The sequence below is a fragment of the Cherax quadricarinatus genome, chromosome 44 (genome assembly GCF_038502225.1).
Source record: "Cherax quadricarinatus isolate ZL_2023a chromosome 44, ASM3850222v1, whole genome shotgun sequence".
In the NCBI taxonomy this organism is placed as follows: domain Eukaryota; kingdom Metazoa; phylum Arthropoda; class Malacostraca; order Decapoda; family Parastacidae; genus Cherax; species Cherax quadricarinatus.
Genome location: NC_091335.1, coordinates 7,143,481 through 7,164,139, shown reverse-complemented (window position 1 = coordinate 7,164,139; position 20,659 = coordinate 7,143,481). Strand labels below are relative to the sequence as shown.

At 38.8% G+C, this 20,659-nt stretch overlaps 1 protein-coding gene across 5 annotated transcripts in view; it reads right to left on the bottom strand.

Annotated features, from left to right (window-relative positions):
* Positions 1 to 20,659, bottom strand: part of LOC128697473 (G patch domain-containing protein 2-like) — a 60,627-nt gene that overhangs the window by 26,589 nt on the left and 13,379 nt on the right. For 3 of the 5 annotated variants that reach the window (XM_070094055.1, XM_070094057.1, XM_070094056.1), the window contains exons 7-8: positions 8,290 to 8,379; positions 7,565 to 7,663 (exon numbers count right to left, since the gene is read on the bottom strand). The exons of 1 other annotated variant lie outside the window; for it this stretch is intronic. In XM_070094055.1, coding sequence (XP_069950156.1) covers positions 7,565 to 7,663; positions 8,290 to 8,379 — 189 coding nt within the window. The remainder of the gene's footprint in view (positions 1 to 7,564; positions 7,664 to 8,289; positions 8,380 to 20,659) is intronic. One more of the 5 variants, XM_070094058.1, reaches the window with a different exon arrangement.

The following is a 20,659-nucleotide window of genomic DNA, read 5'->3' as shown; positions in this document are numbered from 1 at the left end:
GCAAATTTTTTCCCATCATACCAGCCGACTACCACCAAAGCAGGATGACCCGAAAAAGAAAAAACTATGAAGTTTATCTTCTCTTAATATTGAACAATTTATACAGAAGGTGTTACTAGTCCTTTGCTCTCGGTATTTTAGTTGCCTCTTACAACACACACAGCTTACTAAGGAAAGATTATGCCATAAGATTTGAAATTTTATAACTTTTAGAACAACATGCACTTCTGGAAATACAGCTAAAAAATGAGTAATGGTGAATGTTTATCCCTCTGTTGATCACCCCTCTTTGTTCAGATATACATCTTGCTAAAAAAAGAGGAATATATAGATGAAATGCCAGGAGCAAGGAGCTAGTAACCCCTTTCTCCTGTATACATTACTTAAGTTAAAAAGAGAAACTTTTGTTTTTCTTTTTGGGCCACCTTGCCTCGGTGGGATACGGCAGGTGTGTTGAAAGATGACGACGACTCATAACAATTTATAACATGATCAAAGCTGTCAAGTGGCATTTCAAAATTGTAAGGCAGTTGCAACTAACAAAAGTGAAAACAACAGGGTAACATTTTGTGAAGGGATTCAGGGAAACTGGTTAGCTGGGCCTGAGTCCTAGAGGTGGGAAGTACAATGCCTGCACTTTAAAGGAGGAACTTGGGATATTGGCTGTTTGGAGTGACATCTGAGCTGTCATATCTGTGCAACTCTGCAAAGACAGTGATTGTGTGTGAATGATGGTGAAAGTGTCTTTCTTTTTCGGGTCACCATGCCTTGGTGGGAGACAGCCAGCATGTTAAAAAATAATAATAATAATAAGGGTCACCCTGACTCATTGGGAATGGCCAAAGTATTAAAAAAATAATAATAGTAATACTAATAAAAAAAAGCCATAAAGTTAATGCAGATATACAGTATGGTAATGTACAGTGTTCAATATTCACAATTTTGCAAGCACATTCTTGAAGGGAAAAAAATCAGTGAGAAAATAAATTATGGGTTAGCGGCATGCTAGATATAACCCTAAGAAGTACAGATGGGTTGCTGTATACTATATCATAATACACAAAGTATGGTTACTGTATTCTATGTCACAATACATAAAGTATGGTTGCTGTATACCATGTCATAATATACAAAGTATAGTTGCTGTATACTATGTCATAATATACAAAGTATAGTTGCTGTATACTATGTCATAATATACAAAGTATGGATACTGTAGATTGTCATAATACACAAAGTATGGTTGTTGTAGACTAGATGTAACACAGGAGGAAACAATGAGATACACTCCTAGAATCCCAAACATAAGCACTGCAATAACTCAAACTGCAACACACAAGACATATAATAACAACATAGCCCAGGTCTTCAAATGGGGTCTACAAGGCAAGCATACACAAGACAGCATAAACTGGAATCAATTCTAGACAATTCTATACCCAGTGTGTGTCCACTGAGCAATTGACAAGTTCAGTGTCATCTTCATTTCCTTGACTGGGTTTCTTCAATGTTTAAAAAGGCCTCAGACTAACTCATGTTCTCCTTTTGGCAGAGTCAATATTTTAATAATAATCATCACTTACAATACAGTAACTAATTTTTTTTTCTCACATACAAAAAATCTGAGGTGCAGTATTTCAATTGAAATATTACCAGAAATGCCAACATTATTACAGTTGTATCATAACAAGACAGATATATATTATCTCTCTCTCTCTCTCTCACACACACACACACATGGGCGACTTCAATCACAGGGAGATTGATTGGGAAAACCTGGAGCCACATGGGGGTCCCGAAAAATGGAGAGCAAAGATGATGGATGTGGTGCTGGCAAATCTCGTGCACCAACATGTTAGGGATACTACCAGAGAGGGGAGGATGAACCAGCAAGACTGGACCTCGTGTTCACCCTGAGTAGCTCAGACATTGAGCACATCACGTATGAAAGGCCCCTTGGAGCTAGTGACTGCGTAGTTATGAGCTCTGAATACATCGTTGAGCTAAAAGTGGAGAGGGTAACAGGAGTAGAAAGGGAAAAGCTAAACTATAAAAGGGGGACTACACAGGAATGAGGACCTTCCTGCAGGAGGTTCAGTGGGGACAGGAGTTGGTAGGAAAATCAGTAAATGAAAGGATGGACTTTGTAACAACAAAATGCAAGGAGGCAGAGGAAAGGTTTGTTCCCAAGGGTAACAGAAATAATGAGAATGACAGAACGAGCCCTTGGTTTACCCGAAGGTGCAGGGAGGCAAAAACTAAGTGCTCTAAAGAATGGAAAAAGTACAGAAGGCAAAGGACTCAGGAGAATAAAGAGATTAGTCGACGAGCCAGAAACGAGTATGCACAGATAAGGAGGGAGGCGCAGCGGCAGTATGAAAATGACATAGCATCGAAAGTCAAGTCTGACCCGAAACTACTCTACAGCCACATCAGGAGGAAGACAACAGTCAAGAACCAGGTAATCAGGCTGAGGAAAGAAGGTGGGGAGCTCACAAGAAACGACCAGGAGGTATGTGAGGAGCTCAACATGAGATTTCAGGAAGTATTTACAGTGGAGGCTGAAGGGTTAACGGGAAGACAAAACAGTGGCGTACAGCAACAAGGGATATACCAACAAGTGTTAGATGAATTACACACAACTGAGGAGGAGGTGGAGAAGCTCCTAAGTGACCTTGATACCTCAAAGGCGGTGGGACCGGACAACATCTCTCCGTGGGTCCTTAGAGAGGGAGCAGGGACACTACGTGTGCCACTAACCAAAATCTTCATCACATCCCTTGAAACTGGGCAACTACCTGAAGTATGGAAGAAGGCAAATGTAGTCTCCATCTTTAAGAAGGGAGACTGAAATGAAGCACTAAATTATAGACCAGTGTCACTCACATGTATAGTATGCAAAGTCTTGGAAAAGATTATCAGGAGGAGAGTGGTGGAGCACCTGGAGCAGAACAAGATTATAAACGACAGCCAGCATGGATTCATGGAAGGCAAATCCTACTAGAGTTTTATGACAAGGTAACTGAAGTAAGAAATGAGAGGGAGGGGTGGGTTGATTGCATTTTCTTGGACTGCAAGAAGGCCTTTGACACAGTTCCTCATAAGAGATTAGTACAGAAGCTAAAGGAACAGGCACATATAACAGGAAGGGCACTGCAATGGATCAGAGAATACCTAACAGGGAGGCAACAGCGAGTCATGGTCTGTGATGAGGTATCACAGTGGGCGCCAGTGACGAGCGGGGTCCCACAGGGGTCAGTCCTGGGACCAGTGCTATTCTTGGTATATGTGAACGACATGACGGAAGAGATAGACTCAGAAGTGTCCCTGTTTGCAGATGATGTGAAGTTAATGAGGAGAATTAAATCGGACGTGGACCAGACAGGTCTACAAAGAGACCTGGACAGGCTGGATGTGTGGTCCAGAAACTGGCTCCTAGAATTTAACCCCGCCAAATGCAAAGTCATGAAGATCGGAGGAGGGCAAAAAAGACTGCAGACAGAGTATAGGCTAGGTGGCCAAAGGCTGCAAACCTCACTCAAGGAGAAAGACCTAGGAGTGAGTATAATACCGAGTACATCGCCAGAAGCACACATTAACCAGATAACTGCTGCGGCATATGGGCGCTTGGCAAACCTGAGAATAGTGTTCCGGTACCTCAGTAAGGAATCGTTCAAGACTTTATACACTGTGTACGTCAGGCCAATACTGGAGTACGCAGCACCAGTTTGGAACCCACACCTGGTCAAACACGTCAAGAAATTAGAGAAAATGCAAAGGTTTGCAACAAGGCTAGTTCCAGAGCTAAGGGGAATGTCCTATGAAGAAAGGTTAAGGGAAATCGGTCTGACAACACTGGAGGACAGGAGGGTCAGGGGAGACATGATAACAACATACAAAATACTGCGTGGAATAGACAAGGTGGACAGAGACAGGATGTTCCAGAGATGGGACACAGAAACAAGGGGTCACAATTGGAAGCTGAAGACTCAGATGAGTCAATGGGATGTTAGGAAGTATTTCTTCAGTCAGAGAGTAGTTAGGAAGTGGAATAGTCTGGCTAGCGATGTAGTGGAGGCAGGAACTACACATAGTTTTAAGACAAGGTATGATAAAGCTCGTGGAGCAGGGGAGAGAGGACCTAGTAGCAGTCGGTGAAGAGGCGGGGCCAGGAGCTGAGTCTCGGCCCCTGCAACCACAATTAGGTGAGTAAAATTAGGTGAGTACACACACACACACACACACACACACACACACACACACACACACACACAGTCTGTCTCCCAACCCATCTGTCATTCTCTCTCAGTCTGTTAATCTCAAATTCTCTGTCTGTCTCTCAGCCAGTCAGATGCACACATTCTCTCGTATGAGATCACTGGGGCAGACAACTTGTCAAGAGTATATTGCATGAATACTTTCAATCCTACAAGATGCATTCTTGGACTGTGGATTAGTCGTGCTACTGCAAGGTCTGCCCTACCTAACCAGCCATCAGACATGCAAATGGTTAGACAAGAACAGCTGTCAACTCTTCTATAAAAAATACAACTGTCTTCTGAACCTATCCATAATTCATACAGCATGGGATTTTTTTTTTTTTTTCAACAAGTCGGCCGTCTCCCACCGAGGCAGGGTGACCCAAAAAAGAAAGAAAATCCCCAAAAAGAAAATACTTTCATCATCATTCAACACTTTCACCACACTCACACATTATCACTGTTTTTGCAGAGGTGCTCAGAATACAACAGTTCAGAAGCATACACATATAAAGATACACAACATATCCCTCCAAACTGCCAATATCCCAAACCCCTCCTTTAAAGTGCAGGCATTATACTTCCCATTTCCAGGACTCGAGTCCGACTATATGAAAATAACCGGTTTCCCTTAATCCCTTCACTAAATATTACCCTGCTCATACTCCAACAGATCGTCAGGTCTCAAGTACCATTCGTCTCCATTCACTCCTATCTAACACGCTCACATACGCTTGCTGGAAGTCCAAGCCCCTTGCCCACAAAACCTCCTTTACCCCCTCTCTCCAACCCTTTCGAGGACGACCCCTACCCCGCCTTCCTTCCCCTATAGATTTATATGCTTTCCATGTCATTCTACTTTGATCCATTTTCTCTAAATGACCAAACCACCTCAACAACCCCTCTTCTGCCCTCTGACTAATACTTTTATTAACTCCACACCTTTTCCTAATTTCCACACTCCGAATTTTCTGCATAATATTTACACCACACATTGCCCTTAAACAGGACATCTCCACTGCCTCCAACCGTCTCCTCGCTGCTGCATTTACCACCCAAGCTTCACACCCATATAAGAGTGTTGGTACTACTATACTTTCATACATTCCCTTCTTTGCCTCCATAGATAACGTTTTTTGACTCCACATATACCTCAACGCACCACTCACCTTTTTTCCCTCATCAATTCTATGATTAACCTCATCCTTCATAAATCCATCCGCCGACACGTCAACTCCCAAGTATCTGAAAACATTCACTTCTTCCATACTCCTCCTCCCCAATTTGATATCCAATTTTTCTTTATCTAAATCATTTGACACCCTTATCACCTTACTCTTTTCTATGTTCACTTTCAACTTTCTACCTTTACACACATTCCCAAACTCATCCACTAACCTTTGCAATTTTTCTTTAGAATCTCCCATAAGCACAGTATCATCAGCAAAAAGTAACTGTGTCAATTCCCATTTTGAATTTGATTCCCCAAAATTTAATCCCACCCCTCTCCCGAACACCCTAGCATTTACTTCCTTTACAACCCCATCTATAAATATATTAAACAACCATGGTGACATTACACATCCCTGTCTAAGACCTACTTTTACCGGGAAGTATTCTCCCTCTCTTCTACACACCCTAACCTGAGCCTCACTATCCTCATAAAAACTCTTTACAGCATTTAATAACTTACCACCTATTCCATATACTTGTAACATTTGCCACATTGCTCCTCTATCCACTCTATCATAGCATGGGAATATCTGAAATTTTTCACATACGTATATACATATGAAGCCTGAAATCTTTACATGTAACGGAACACACTACAAAATGCACATTAAATGCATTATTATTATTTCTAGTCAACATTCACCCCTCTTCTAAATCTGAGTTAAGATCTCTATAAATAAATGGCCTTGTGAAAATAAAGTCAAAACTGGTATACAGTGGACCCCCGCATAACGATTACCTCCGAATGCGACCAATTATGTAAGTGTATTTATGTAAGTGCGTTTGTACATGTATGTTTGGGGGTCTGAAATGGACTAATCTACTTCACAATATTCCTTATGGGAACAAATTCGGTCAGTACTGGCACCTGAACATACTTCCGGAGTGAAAAAATATCGTTAACCGGGGGTCCACTGTAGTAGTTTTTTACACCCTAAGAGCCTAGAAATATGGAAAATATCTGCAATACACACGCTTGCCCAATAATCAAGAGATCATTACAACTTTAACAATGATATGTAGCAGACTGGTTTTCCTTGCATTACCACCAAAGAAAGAAAACTTAGATACTCCTTCTGTTACTGCTGGATCTTTGGCTATTAGAAGCTTGAAAAACCTTGACAAAAGAGTAAATACTGAAGACAGAGTGCCATGAGCTTAGCTCTGCTGCTGTTGCTACAACTAGGTAATATTGCACTGCAGTGCCACTAGCTGCTTTACTCCACTTTCACCACCATCATATTTCCCTTTTGAATAAAAAAAAAATATGTAAATATGCCTTTCATCTTTTCACATTTCTTCCATTCTGGTGAGGCTATCATTCTTGCTATATAAATGTTTCACACAAAACAGGTGTTGACTGTTTACCATATTCTTTCTTTCAACACACCGGCCGTATCCCACCAAGACAGGGTGGCCCAAAAAGAAAAACGAAAGTTTCTCTTTTAAATTTTGTAATTTATACGGGAGAAGGGGTTACTAGCCCCTTACTCCCGGCATTTTAGTCGCCTCTTACAACACGCATGGCTTACGGAGGAAGAATTCTGTTCCACTTCCCCATGGAGATAGGAAATAAACAAGAACTAGAAAGAAAATAGAAGAATACGCAGAGGGGTGTGTATATATATGCTTGAACATGTATGTGTAGTGTGACCTAAGTGCAAGTAGAAGTAGCAAGACATACCTGAAATCTTGCATGTTCATGAGACAGACAAAAGACACCAGCAATCCTACCATCGTGTAAAACAATTACAGGTTTTCGTTGTACACTCACTTGGCAGGACGGTAGTACCTCCCTGGGTGGTTGCTGTTTACCAACCTACTACCTATGTTTACCATATACAATAGCCAAAGTGGAATGCAAAATTCTTTGACAAATAGTTGAAGTGTTCCTTTAAATGTTTAATGCTTGAAGGCATCTGAAATGTCTGGTTAAAATTTTCCTCATGGCCACTTACTGAAGGAAAGAGACTAGATGCCAAAATATTGGTAAATGGATGAAAGATTTTGAAGGTTACATGTACGTATAACATCAAGTAGCAACAAAGGTCATTTTTCAGTCATCTACCTACCTGCAGGAATCTTGAGACTTTATCATTCACTGACGACACTATACTAAACCCAGGCTTCCGATCTCGTATTCGTCTCCGGCCGGCACGAATTTCACGTCTCTGAAAGTTTACTCTTTATTCAGTATGTATATACATTGATCGTTTGTTTCCTACCTCAGCACCTGTTAATACAATGTACTGTACTATGAACTGATCTGAATCTCACTCATTCATCTTATTTATATAAGGTACCGTATAGTAAACACAAGTTCATAAAAAATGATTTTAAAATAAATTTTGTTTGTACTATTTTCAATTTTTTTTATTATTAAGATCAAATGCATATGTCGTCTAATTTAGATTTTAATGATTTAGCTGGTCAGAATTTGCGAGATTCAGTTCTCCTCCTCCTCCTCCTTTATCTGAAAAAACTGTAAATTCAACCCTCAAAGTGTCAGTAAGCCTAGTGTTCCATCTTCATTTTGTAGTTAAACATAAAAAATCTTACTATACTGTAACACTGTTTTTGTAAGCTATAAAGTTTGGCCTATGGTATCACGGTACTCAGATTTCATGCTGTTGAAGTGCAATCACTCTACAGATATTGTTACTCTCTCCTGATCTGACACTTTGAGAGCACAACGGAGCTGTTAGATTAGCCTTCACCAACTACAGGCCCGGACACGAGTCGACAAACTATCCACCTCGTCTGAAAATAACAGGATGCATAATACGCCAATACTCACCAAAAGCCTCTCTCTCAGCTTTTGGAATCTGAGTCTGCAGGCTTGTTGGTTCTCCATGGACATTGTCTCATACCTCTCTTTGAACAGAGCCTGGAAAGGAAAGAGGGAAGCAACTCACGCCACCCGTCGAAAGACATTTACCGAGACGTGGTCTATAGGTCACAGTCACTGGTATAATGTTCTCATTTACTAAGTGCTTAATTGTAACTTTATAATTTATGTCTTATATTAATTAGTTTCAATATGAGTTTATGTGCCATCATCTTATCTTGCAAAAATTAACAAAGGTGGATGAACTGACCATCACTGTCTCCTATAGACACGACAAGAAATAAATCTCTCTTTGACGTGCCTCGAGTGCAACAATATTTGAAGGAACTTCATTCAAATAAAGGTGCCTAAAATTATGGAATAGCTTACCAGTAGCAGTTAGATTGCATAATTTCATTGAATGCAAGTAATTCTAGAAGGTTGCCTACACTCCAAGTATCATAACTGAGTATATCCAGTAGTAAAAGCATAATAAATGTACAGTACGTATCACATCCCTCTATCAATATACAGCCTCTCCTCACTTAGCGATGTACTCGTTTACCGACATCTCGGACATACGATGGGATCTCTGACCAGTATGCATACCTAAATTATGTATATTAGAGCTGATTTTCTTTATTCTATATATTAAAGTATACAGTATACTACTGTATAAACATTTAAAAATATACCACAAATGTTATAAATGGAGCAAAGGGGACATTAAAACAATATCAAAGATGGTTAACACAAACCCACTACTACTATAATATGCTCCTTGCTTAACAACGAATTCATTTACTGATGTGGTCTTAGGAACAGAACTCCGTTGTTAAGTGAGGAGAGGCTGTATTATCTCCATATATGCAAATGCATTTCCAACACCAACTATTATATTTTTTATCATATCGGTGGTTTCCCGCCAAAGAAGGGTGACCCAGAGAAGGATGCACATTCACCATCACTCATTCAGTAGCTGTCTTATCAGAAATGCATGAACATCACAACTCAAATGACGCTCCGAATCACAACATCCCCACCTGCCTTTGAATGTAAGTATAGCTTGAAATACACACTACAGCAAAACAACTTTTATTGAGACAACTCTTCACTAGTGCAACAGACTTTTCAATCAATAAAAAATGCCGAATAACAATCATGATATAAGTATAAAGACAAGTGCAGGCAAGTGACATGTGAGGTAAGTGAGGTATCAGGGTGTAGGTGGTGAACCTACTGGTCTACTGTGTCTTGTGTGCTTATGTGATAGAAGGGCGAACTTATGGTTTTGCCAAACTGAAACCTCCATGATTCTGTTGAATGGTATTTTTCATGCAGATTAAGGCAGATTCCACATGTCTGTCCTGTATCATGTCGCTTTCCTTAATGAGAAGACAAAACACAGATGCCTGGAATCGGTCATAATCTTCTCACAAATACCATTCAGCAGAATGGTATTTGTGTGAAGTAGGGTAGAGTTTTTTTTTTTAGCAAAAAACCTCTACCCTACTCCTATTACAAAACAATAATAGTTCAGATATGATTCATATCAGCACATAAGACGCAGCAGACCATCAGTGCTCCCTGGATGCTCACCGCACACACTGACTTCACTTACCCGATTTATCACCTACTCACACTTGACATTATATCCCCCCCTGCTTTTAAGATTTCTGTCATGATCCTGTCAGTTCCAGCTACTTTACCCCCTTTCATTCTACATAATGCCTCATGCACTTCCCCCACACTCACATCCTGCTCTTCTTCACCCCTAAAAGATGGTATACCTCCCTGGCCAATGCATGAAATTACCGCCTCCCTTTCTTTATTGACATTTAAAAGTTCCTCAAAATACTCCCGCCATCTACCTAATACCTCCCTCTCCCCATCTACTAACTCCCCTACTCTGTTTTTAACTGACAAATCCATACGTTCCCTAGGCTTTCTGAACTTGTTTAACTCACTCCAAATTTTTTTCTTATTTTCATTACAATTTCTTGACAGTGCCTCTCCCACTCTATCATCTGCTCTCCTTTTGCACTCTCTCACCACTCTCTTCACCTTTCTTTTACTCTCAATATACTCTGCTCTTCTTATAACACTTCTGCTTGGTAAAAACCTCTCATAAGCTACCTTTTTTTCTTTTATCACACCCTTTGCTTCATCATTCTACCAATCACTCCTCTTTCCTCCTGCACCCACCCTCCTATAACCATAAACTTCTCCCCCACATTCTAATACTGCATTTTTAAAACTATTCCAACCCTCTTCAACCCTCCCCCCCACTATTCATACTTGCACTAGCCCACCTTTCTGCCAATAGTTCCTTATATCTCAACCGAATTTCCTCCTCCCTTAGTTTATACACTTTCACCTCTCACTTAGTTTATACACTTTCACCTCTCTCTTACTTCTTGTTGCCATTTTCCACTTGTCCCCTCTACCTCTTACTCTAACTGTAGCTACAACTAAATAATGATCCAATATATCAGTTGCCCCTCTATAAGCATGTACATCCTGGAGCCTACCCATCAACCTTTTATCCACCAATACATAATCTAGCAAACTACTTTCATTACATGCTTTATCATATCTTGTATATTTATATATCCTTTTTTTCATAAAATATGTATTACTTATTACCAAATCTCTTTCTACACATAGCTCAATTAAAGGCTCCCCATTTTCATTTACCCCTGGCACCCCAAATTTACCTACTACTCCCTCCACAACATTTTTACCCACTTTAGCACTGAAATCCCCAACCACAAGTACTCTCACACTTGGTTCAAAACTCCCCACGCATTCACTCAACATTTCCCAAAATCTCTCTCTCTCCTCTACACTTCTCTCTTCTCCAAGTGCATATATGCTTACTATAACCCACTTTTCACATCCAACCTTTATCTTACTCCACATAATCCTTGAATTAATACATTTATACTCCCTCTTTTCCTGCCATAGCTTATCCTTCAACATTATTGCTACTACTCCTTTAGCTCTAACTCTATTTGAAATCCCTGACCCCCTTCAGCTTTGTTTCACTTAAAGCCAGGACATCCAGCTTCTTCTCATTCATAACATCCACAATCATCTCTTTCTTATCATTCGCACAACATCCACGCACATTCAGACATCCCACTTCGACATTCTTCTTCTTCTTTTTTTTAGTAATCATTACAGGAAAAGGGGTTACTAGCCCATTGTTCCCGGCATTTTAGTTGACTTTTACAACACGGATGGCTTACGGAGGAAAGATTCTTATTCTACTTCCCCATGGATATAAAAGGAAAAGAAATAAGAACAAGAAATATCAAGATAAAATCAAAGAAAACTCAGATGAGTGTGTATAAATAAACGTGTACATGTATGTGTAGTGTGACCTAAGTGTACATGTATGTGTAGTGTGACCTAAGTGTAAGTAGAAGTAAATATGGTTGGTAATTCCATTATAACTCTTACCTCACTAAATCACAATAAACTGTCATGTCTTGGGCACTGTTTCCTCCACTATAACTTTCCTCTGCAAAGGGAGTTCCTTCTCATAGTATCTTTTCCACACATTCCACATACTTTCAAATGTTCAAAACTTGAAGCACATAATATGTCAAAGAATTTTACATTCTAATTTGGCTATCATACGACTGAAACATGCATCACTTTCTATACTGACAGTGAAAAAGTAGAGGAAATTCTGAAAAAAAATTGGGCAAGAAAGGGAGCAAGAAAATGGCATAAATATTTTTGCAATACAGTGGGAGAAAGTTGCAGACCACCAGCTGTCACTGCTGAGGGTAAACACACATGAACCATCAATGATAGAAAGGCCACTGTCCTTTCACTGTCGTGATAATGGTGATTTCATGGACTAATGAGGCTAACAGACCTATTACCAAATATTACCTAGACTACAGAGTGGAAATACAAAGCAGATCATGGTTTGGTTCATTCTGAACCAATACTCAAGTCATGGCCATTTGCAACCTGTGGGACAGTTATGAATGGTTCCAGCCATAATAATGTAACATGTATTATTCTTTATTACCATTAAGGATGGCCCAAAAATTAAGTTGGAAAATGTCTCTCTACACAAGGATGTTCAAGTTATGTGTTGTAATGTAAATATACATGCAAAACTAGATGGACTGGAGAGCATTTAGAAGTACATACTATTCATATATAACCTGGCCATGGAAAGCAACTTTATGACAACGTATAGCTTCGACTGGACCATTAACTAGTCACATGTGTGACAAGTTAATGTTGTACGTTTTAGTCTCCTATGTGCGGGTTATTTATGTACTGTTCCAGTCATGCTAGTGTTTGTACATTAGTGCATGTAATCATGGAATGTGCAAATGGAAGATTTTCTGATCTAATTTATTGCACACATACTTGCATTTGAACAGTTAATATGAACAACCTCGAGAAGAGCATTTTAAACTTTTAATTTTAGAGATAATGAACTGAATGAGAGTAGCATATTAGTCAATGGTGAATCTGTGCAGTATTACAACAAGGTTGCAATAGATAAAACATCTCCCACCAAGGCAGGGTGACCCGAAAAAGAAGAAAACTACTGCATAAAGTTTTTCCTTTTTACATTTAGTAGTAATTTATGCAGAAGGGGTTACTAGCCCCTTGGTCCAGACATGTTAGTCGCATTCAATAAAACATTTATTTATGGTAAAAAAGGTGGATAGAAAAGTGAAGACGGTGATGCCCAGGATTTATTTAGGCGAGAGACGCCTGACGTGTTGTAAAGAAAAGACCTCTACTGTGTATGTGGCAGGCTGTTGTGGCAACTCAAAAGAGGAAAGACAATGTGAAATACATGGAGAAGAGTATATAAACTCTTTCCAACACTTAAAAAAAATAGCAGATTACAGGAATACAGAATTAATACTAGACATGTCTGATCAGCAGGAACAAGGGGCTAATAACCCTTTCTCCTGTATAAAAAAAAAAAAAACTTGACAAAAGCATTTCTTCTTTTTTGGGTCACCCTACCTCAGTGGGAGACAGCTAATGTTGAAAAAAGAAGTCTGAGCAGTGCAAGTACATTGTAACTACGATTCATAGAGTTTTATAAAAGCATACAGGATTTGCTGCAATTAGAAAATGGTAATCTGTAAAAGTAATGATACTTGTAGATACTCAGACTCTTACTTGTAAAGGTAGTGATACTTGTATACTGTAACAACCAAGAATGAAGCTGACATCATCAATAGTGTCATCTGCTTTAGCTGTATTCTGCATTTATGGTGATATGTTCACTCACTGATGTGTACCACTGCCCAATAAACTTGCCCATCAGGAAAAAATCTAAATCTGGGCCACCTTTACATATCTTTTACACAAGATACAAAGATACATGTACACATTTATTTATACACACTCATCTGAGTTTTCTTTGATTTTATCTTAATAGTTCTTGGTCTTATTAATTTTCCTTTTATATCCATGGGGAAGTGGAATAAGAATCTTTCCTCCGTAAGCCATGCGTGTTGTAAAAGTCAACTAAAATGCCGGGAACAATGGGCTAGTAACCCCTTTTCCTGTAAAGATTACTAAAAAGAATAAGAAGAAGAAAATTGTCAAAGTGGGAAGTCTGAATGTGCGTGGATGTTGTGCAGATGATAAGAAAGAGATGATTGTGGATGTTATGAATGAGAAGAAGCTGGATGTCCTGGCTTTAAGTGAAACAAAGCTGAAGGGGGTGGGAGAGTTTCAGTGGAGAGGAATAAATGGGATTAGGTCAGGGGTTTCAAATAGAGTTAGAGCTAAAGAAGGAGTAGCAATAATGTTGAAGGATAAGCTATGGCAGGAAAAGAGGGACTATAAATGTATTAATTCAAGGATTATGTGGAGTAAAATAAAGATTGGATGTGAAAAGTGGGTTATAATAAGCGTGTATGCACCTGGAGAAGAGAGAAGTGTAGAGGAGAGAGAGAGATTTTGGGAAATGTTGAGTGAATGCGTGGGGAGTTTTGAATCAAGTGTGAGAGTAATGGTGGTTGGGGATTTTAATGCTAAAGTGGGTAAAAATGTTATGGAGGGAGTAGTAGGTAAATTTGGGGTGCCAGGGGTAAATGTAAATGGGGAGCCTTTAATTGAGCTATGTGTAGAAAGAAATTTGGTAATAAGTAATACATATTTTATGAAAAAGAGGATAAATAAATATACAAGGTATGATGTAGCACGTAATGAAAGTAGTTTATTAGATTATGTATTGGTGGATAAAAGGTTGATGGGTAGGCTCCAGGATGTACATGTTTATAGAGGGGCAACTGATATATCGGATCATTATTTAGTTGTAGCTACAGTTAGAGTAAGAGGTAGATGGGAAAAGAGGAAGGTGGCAACAACAAGTAAGAGGGAAGTGAAAGTGTATAAACTAAGGGAGGAGGAAGTTCGGGTGAGATATAAGCGACTATTGGCAGAAAGGTGGGCTAGTGCAAAGATGAGTAGTGGGGGGGTTGAAGAGGGTTGGAATAGTTTTAAAAATGCAGTATTAGAATGTGGGGCAGAAGTTTGTGGTTATAGGAGGGTGGGGGCAGGAGGAAAGAGGAGTGATTGGTGGAATGATGAAGTAAAGGGTGTGATAAAAGAGAAAAAGGTAGCTTATGAGAGGTTTTTACAAAGCAGAAGTGTTATAAGAAGAGCAGAGTATATGGAGAGTAAAAGAAAGGTAAAGAGAGTGGTGAGAGAGTGCAAAAGGAGAGCAGATGATAGAGTGGGAGAGGCACTGTCAAGAAATTTTAATGAAAATAAGAAAAAATTTTGGAGTGAGTTAAACAAGTTAAGAAAGCCTAGGGAAAATATGGATTTGTCAGTTAAAAACAGAGTAGGGGAGTTAGTAGATGGGGAGATGGAGGTATTGGGTAGATGGCGAGAATATTTTGAGGAACTTTTAAATGTTAAGGAAGAAAGGGAGGCAGTAATTTCATGCACTGGTCAGGGAGGTATACCATCTTTTAGGAGTGAAGAAGAGCAGAATGTAAGTGTGGGGGAGGTACGTGAGGCATTACGTAAAATGAAAGGGGGTAAAGCAGCTGGAACTGATGGGATCATGACAGAAATGTTAAAAGCAGGGGGGGATATAGTGTTGGAGTGGTTGGTACTTTTGTTTAATAAATGTATGAAAGAGGGGAAGGTACCTAGGGATTGGCAGAGAGCATGTATAGTCCCTTTATATAAAGGGAAAGGGGACAAAAGAGACTGTAAAAATTATAGAGGAATAAGCTTACTGAGTATACCAGGAAAAGTGTACGGTAGGGTTATAATTGAAAGAATTAGAGGTAAGACAGAATGTAGGATTGCGGATGAGCAAGGAGGTTTTAGAGTGGGTAGGGGATGTGTAGATCAGGTGTTTACATTGAAGCATATATGTGAACAGTATTTAGATAAAGATAGGGAAGTTTTTATTGCATTTATGGATTTAGAAAAGGCATATGATAGAGTGGATAGAGGAGCAATGTGGCAGATGTTGCAAGTATATGGAATAGGTGGTAAGTTATTAAATGCTGTAAAGAGTTTTTATGAGGATAGTGAGGCTCAGGTTAGGGTGTGTAGAAGAGAGGGAGACTACTTCCCGGTAAAAGTAGGTCTTAGACAGGGATGTGTAATGTCACCATGGTTGTTTAATATATTTATAGATGGGGTTGTAAAGGAAGTAAATGCTAGGGTGTTTGGGAGAGGGGTGGGATTAAATTATGGGGAATCAAATTCAAAATGGGAATTGACACAGTTACTTTTTGCTGATGATACTGTGCTTATGGGAGATTCTAAAGAAAAATTGCAAAGGTTAGTGGATGAGTTTGGGAATGTGTGTAAAGGTAGAAAGTTGAAAGTGAACATAGAAAAGAGTAAGGTGATGAGGGTGTCAAATGATTTAGATAAAGAAAAATTGGATATCAAATTGGGGAGGAGGAGTATGGAAGAAGTGAATGTTTTCAGATACTTGGGAGTTGACGTGTCGGCGGATGGATTTATGAAGGATGAGGTTAATCATAGAATTGATGAGGGAAAAAAGGTGAGTGGTGCGTTGAGGTATATGTGGAGTCAAAAAACGTTATCTATGGAGGCAAAGAAGGGAATGTATGAAAGTATAGTAGTACCAACACTCTTATATGGGTGTGAAGCTTGGGTGGTAAATGCAGCAGCGAGGAGACGGTTGGAGGCAGCGGAGATGTCCTGTTTAAGGGCAATGTGTGGTGTAAATATTATGCAGAAAATTCGGAGTGTGGAAATTAGGAGAAGGTGTGGAGTTAATAAAAGTATTAGTCAGAGGGCAGAAGAGGGGTTGTTGAGGTGGTTTGGTCATTTAGAGAGAATGGATCACAGTAGAATGACATGGAAAGCATATAAATCTATAGGGGAAGGAAGGCGGGGTAGGGGTCGTCCTCGAAAGGGTTGGAGAGAGGGGGTAAAGGAGGTTTTGTGGGTAAGGGGCTTGGACTTCCAGCAAGCGTGCGTGAGCGTGTTAGATAGGAGTGAATGGAGACGAATGGTACTTGGGACCTGACGATCTGTTGGAGTGTGAGCAGGGTAATATTTAGTGAAGGGATTCAGGGAAACCGGTTATTTTCATATAGTCGGACTTGAGTCCTGGAAATGGGAAGTACAATGCCTGCACTTTAAAGGAGGGGTTTGGGATATTGGCAGTTTGGAGGGATATGTTGTGTATCTTTATATGTTTATGCTTCTAGACTGTTGTATTCTGAGCACCTCTGCAAAAACAGTGATAATGTGCGAGTGTGGTGAAAGTGTTGAATGATGATGAAAGTATTTTCTTTTTGGGGATTTTCTTTCTTTTTTGGGTCACCCTGCCTCGGTGGGAGACGGCCGACTTGTTGAAAAAAAAAAAAAAAAAAACAAAGATTTTACATAAAAAGTCCTTTTACCCCACACCCAACAAGTATAGGAGTAATATCAACATCACAAACACAGATGAACATATCTCAAGTCATCAATACTCAAGTTTGTCTTTCAATACTAAGCTTGTCTTCCAATACTATCATTCAATACAAAAATTTCTTTCACTTCAGTTGAATTATACACAAGGATACTATTAACATTAAATATTGTTTCCTTAACAACTCTGGAATATTATTGTGCTTTATAACAACTCACTACCAATGATTATTATTGAGCACATTCATCTAAAACTATACAAAATTAATAAGCCTGTGGATAAAATATCAGTAATATGTTGTCATTGGAATATGGATATGACGCACCCTGCCATGAAACTACAGTTCTCATACGTGAGGTTAATTCTAAACTTCAGTTATGAGAAAAATAGTTTCAACTACCAAGGTTGATAACAATAGACAAAAGACACCAAATCCTGTGCAAACACGTTCAAATTAGTAGTCCTGAGTTATCTCAACACAGATTTGCCCAAAGCCTATACAGCATACTCTCAAAGCCTACAATGAAAAATCAAATTAACCAAGGTATGGCAATTCCACTTTTTTTTTTTTTTAACACATCAGCCATCTTTCACCAAGGCAGGATGACCCAAAAAAGAAGAAACAAAGTTTTTCTTTTTGCATTTTGTAATTTATACAGAAGGGGTTGTTAGTCCCTTGCTCCCGGCATATTGGTCGCTTCTTACGACACTCATAGCTTACGGAGGAAAGATTCTTCACCTCCACATGGATAAACAATTCTCTTTACAATCATATTTCTACAGTAAGAACTGTCAGTAAACAGGTTGCCATGGAAATTCATAAACCACATTTTAGATAAGTGAAAAAAAAATGGAGCTAGATATAAAAAATCTTAAGTTATCATTTTGTACTAAAGTAATTTACATTTACAACTGCAAGAATTAACTCTCAGAAGCTAACAATTTTCAATCTTATGATATAAAAGGATTAGTTTAGTAGCTTCCATTAACCTCACTGAAAACACACACAATACTATTTCATCCTTAACACAATATATTAATTGAGAGGTACTAACACCTGTGATGTACCTTTAATGAGTTCAGAGTTTTTCTACTCCCAGAGCCCAGCTATAGGCCCATATAACACCTGGGAAATGTGAGGCAATCAGACATAATCTAAAGGTAGAATAGCTCCAATTCCCTAGATCATCAGCCTTTCACTAGCATCAAGGCATACTCTATGAAAAGACATTTTATCCTTAAATTTAAAAAATAAAAGCATTTAAAACTAGATGTCAACTCTTAAATTTTGCACAACATGCATGTATTGACACCTAGAAAATTAGGTGCAAAACACCACTGTATAGTGCACACAAATTAATAGAAGGTTCAAATTTAGTGCACTGTAAAGTGATTTACATTGGGCAAACATCTTGGATCTTATGTAACAACACATGTTGTTGTATAAGAGCATTCTAGAGAGCAGTGACGGTTATACCAGTAGTAACAGCTACATATACTGTACTTGGTGGGTCATTTGAACAGCAATGTGTGCACTAGAGAGACTGCATCATGAGATATGACACCTTTTGGGCAGAGAACATTGGTGTTTTAGTAGAATTATGCTAATCAGCAATGAGACTGATATCAATGGTGATATATACGATGTGTGTTATGGTCTAACGAAACTGTAAAGAAAAAGAGGGGGAAGTAAGAACATGTGACAGGACTTCCAGTGTTGTACTAGCAGGCAAAATAATGTCTATTTGCATGATAAACAATACTCTAACAACATCAAACAAATCATTTGAATTAACCAAATTTTTTGAGGAAAGTGTTGCTGATACAGCACCTACAAACATGCTGCAACAGTGATCATTCCACAGCTATGATAGAGAACTCCAGGTGCTACAAGTTCACTGCAAATGAACTATGTTTTTGTGTTACTTTGCTTCAAGGAATACTACACACTGAAACCCACAGAAAATATTAAATGATTTTGTATGGTGCATAATTATTATATTCACTGGGATTATACAGCATCTGGGAACTAAGACAGGGATAAGCAGCTCAAATTCCTTGGAGCAAGAGCCTATGGACTGCGTCAAAGCACCTCCTTGAAAGGTGTAAACAGTTCAACGTTTTAGAGTATATTAATAAAGATTTTGGTGGTACGAGATTACATCAACCTGTGAGGGAAAAAAAAAAGTTCGAAATTTTTTTCTTCAAGAAGTCGACCGTCTCCCAGCGAGGCAGAGTGACCCAAAAAGAAAGAAAATCCCCGAAAAGAAAATACTTTCATCATCATTCAACACTTTCACCTCACTTGTACATAGTAACTGTTTCTGCAGAGGCACCCACATACAACAGTTTAGAAGCATATGTAAGGATATACATATGTTCCAAGTGTACACTTATATTTGACCTTGAATAATGCAATAAGCATTATTGGATGTTTGTCACTCATAATCAAAACTAATAATTAACTTTTAAATTATTTATGTTTATTTTCACTATTAAATTTTTCCTTTTATTAGCATCTCTCTCTCCTTTCCATCACACAGCCCTATTCAAACAGCAAATATACAAATTACAGGAAGGCTCAGTGCGTTCGGAACCTTCTTTTCGGTGTTCTGTATTTTTGTTGGCTGTCAAATGAGTCACTGTCTATTATATTTGGGGCTTTTACCGCTTTTCTGCTGTTTTCGTGCAACAGCTGCATAAGGAAGACTGACGCCACATTTTAAAGTAAGTATTGTATGTACTGTGTATTTATTTCACTCTATCTGTTTTTTAGGCCTGGCTGTATCGAGCACTGAACACAGTACATGTATATGATAGAGTAAACATGTTATCAGGCGTTATATGTAGATGCATTTGATAATGATAAAACTGCTCTTTTCCATGCACCGATGATTTTCCCCTATCACACAAGGTCAGGAACTTAAAAGCAGTACAAATGGGACCCTCCTGTATATTCATTCATTCATATCCGGTGCACACACACAAAAAATATCTGAAACAAGGTCCCTTATACTAATTCTTACACTCTCCTCTATCCCCTGTTTCCTTGTACCACAGAACCATGTGTGCTCTCTGCCAAGCCCTAGGTACTTTCCCTTCTTTCATGTATATACTAAACCATTGCAAATATAAACAATTACAAGAGATTTCTATTTTCTGATTAAATATTAAACTTAAGGAAATTTGTACTGCATATCTTTTGCTTCAATGATTACAGTACACTACCAGTCTTCATAATTTAGCATGCCTTTAGGAAATTAAATTTCAAAGTTAATTTCTGCCTATATCCATTAAGATGTTAGAAAATTTAATTAAAATTCACTTGTTATGAATGGCCCAGTAGTGTACAGTATAGTGAAAAAAAATCATAGAATGGAATAAACAATATTACCCCATCTTTTAAAAAACACAGAAAAA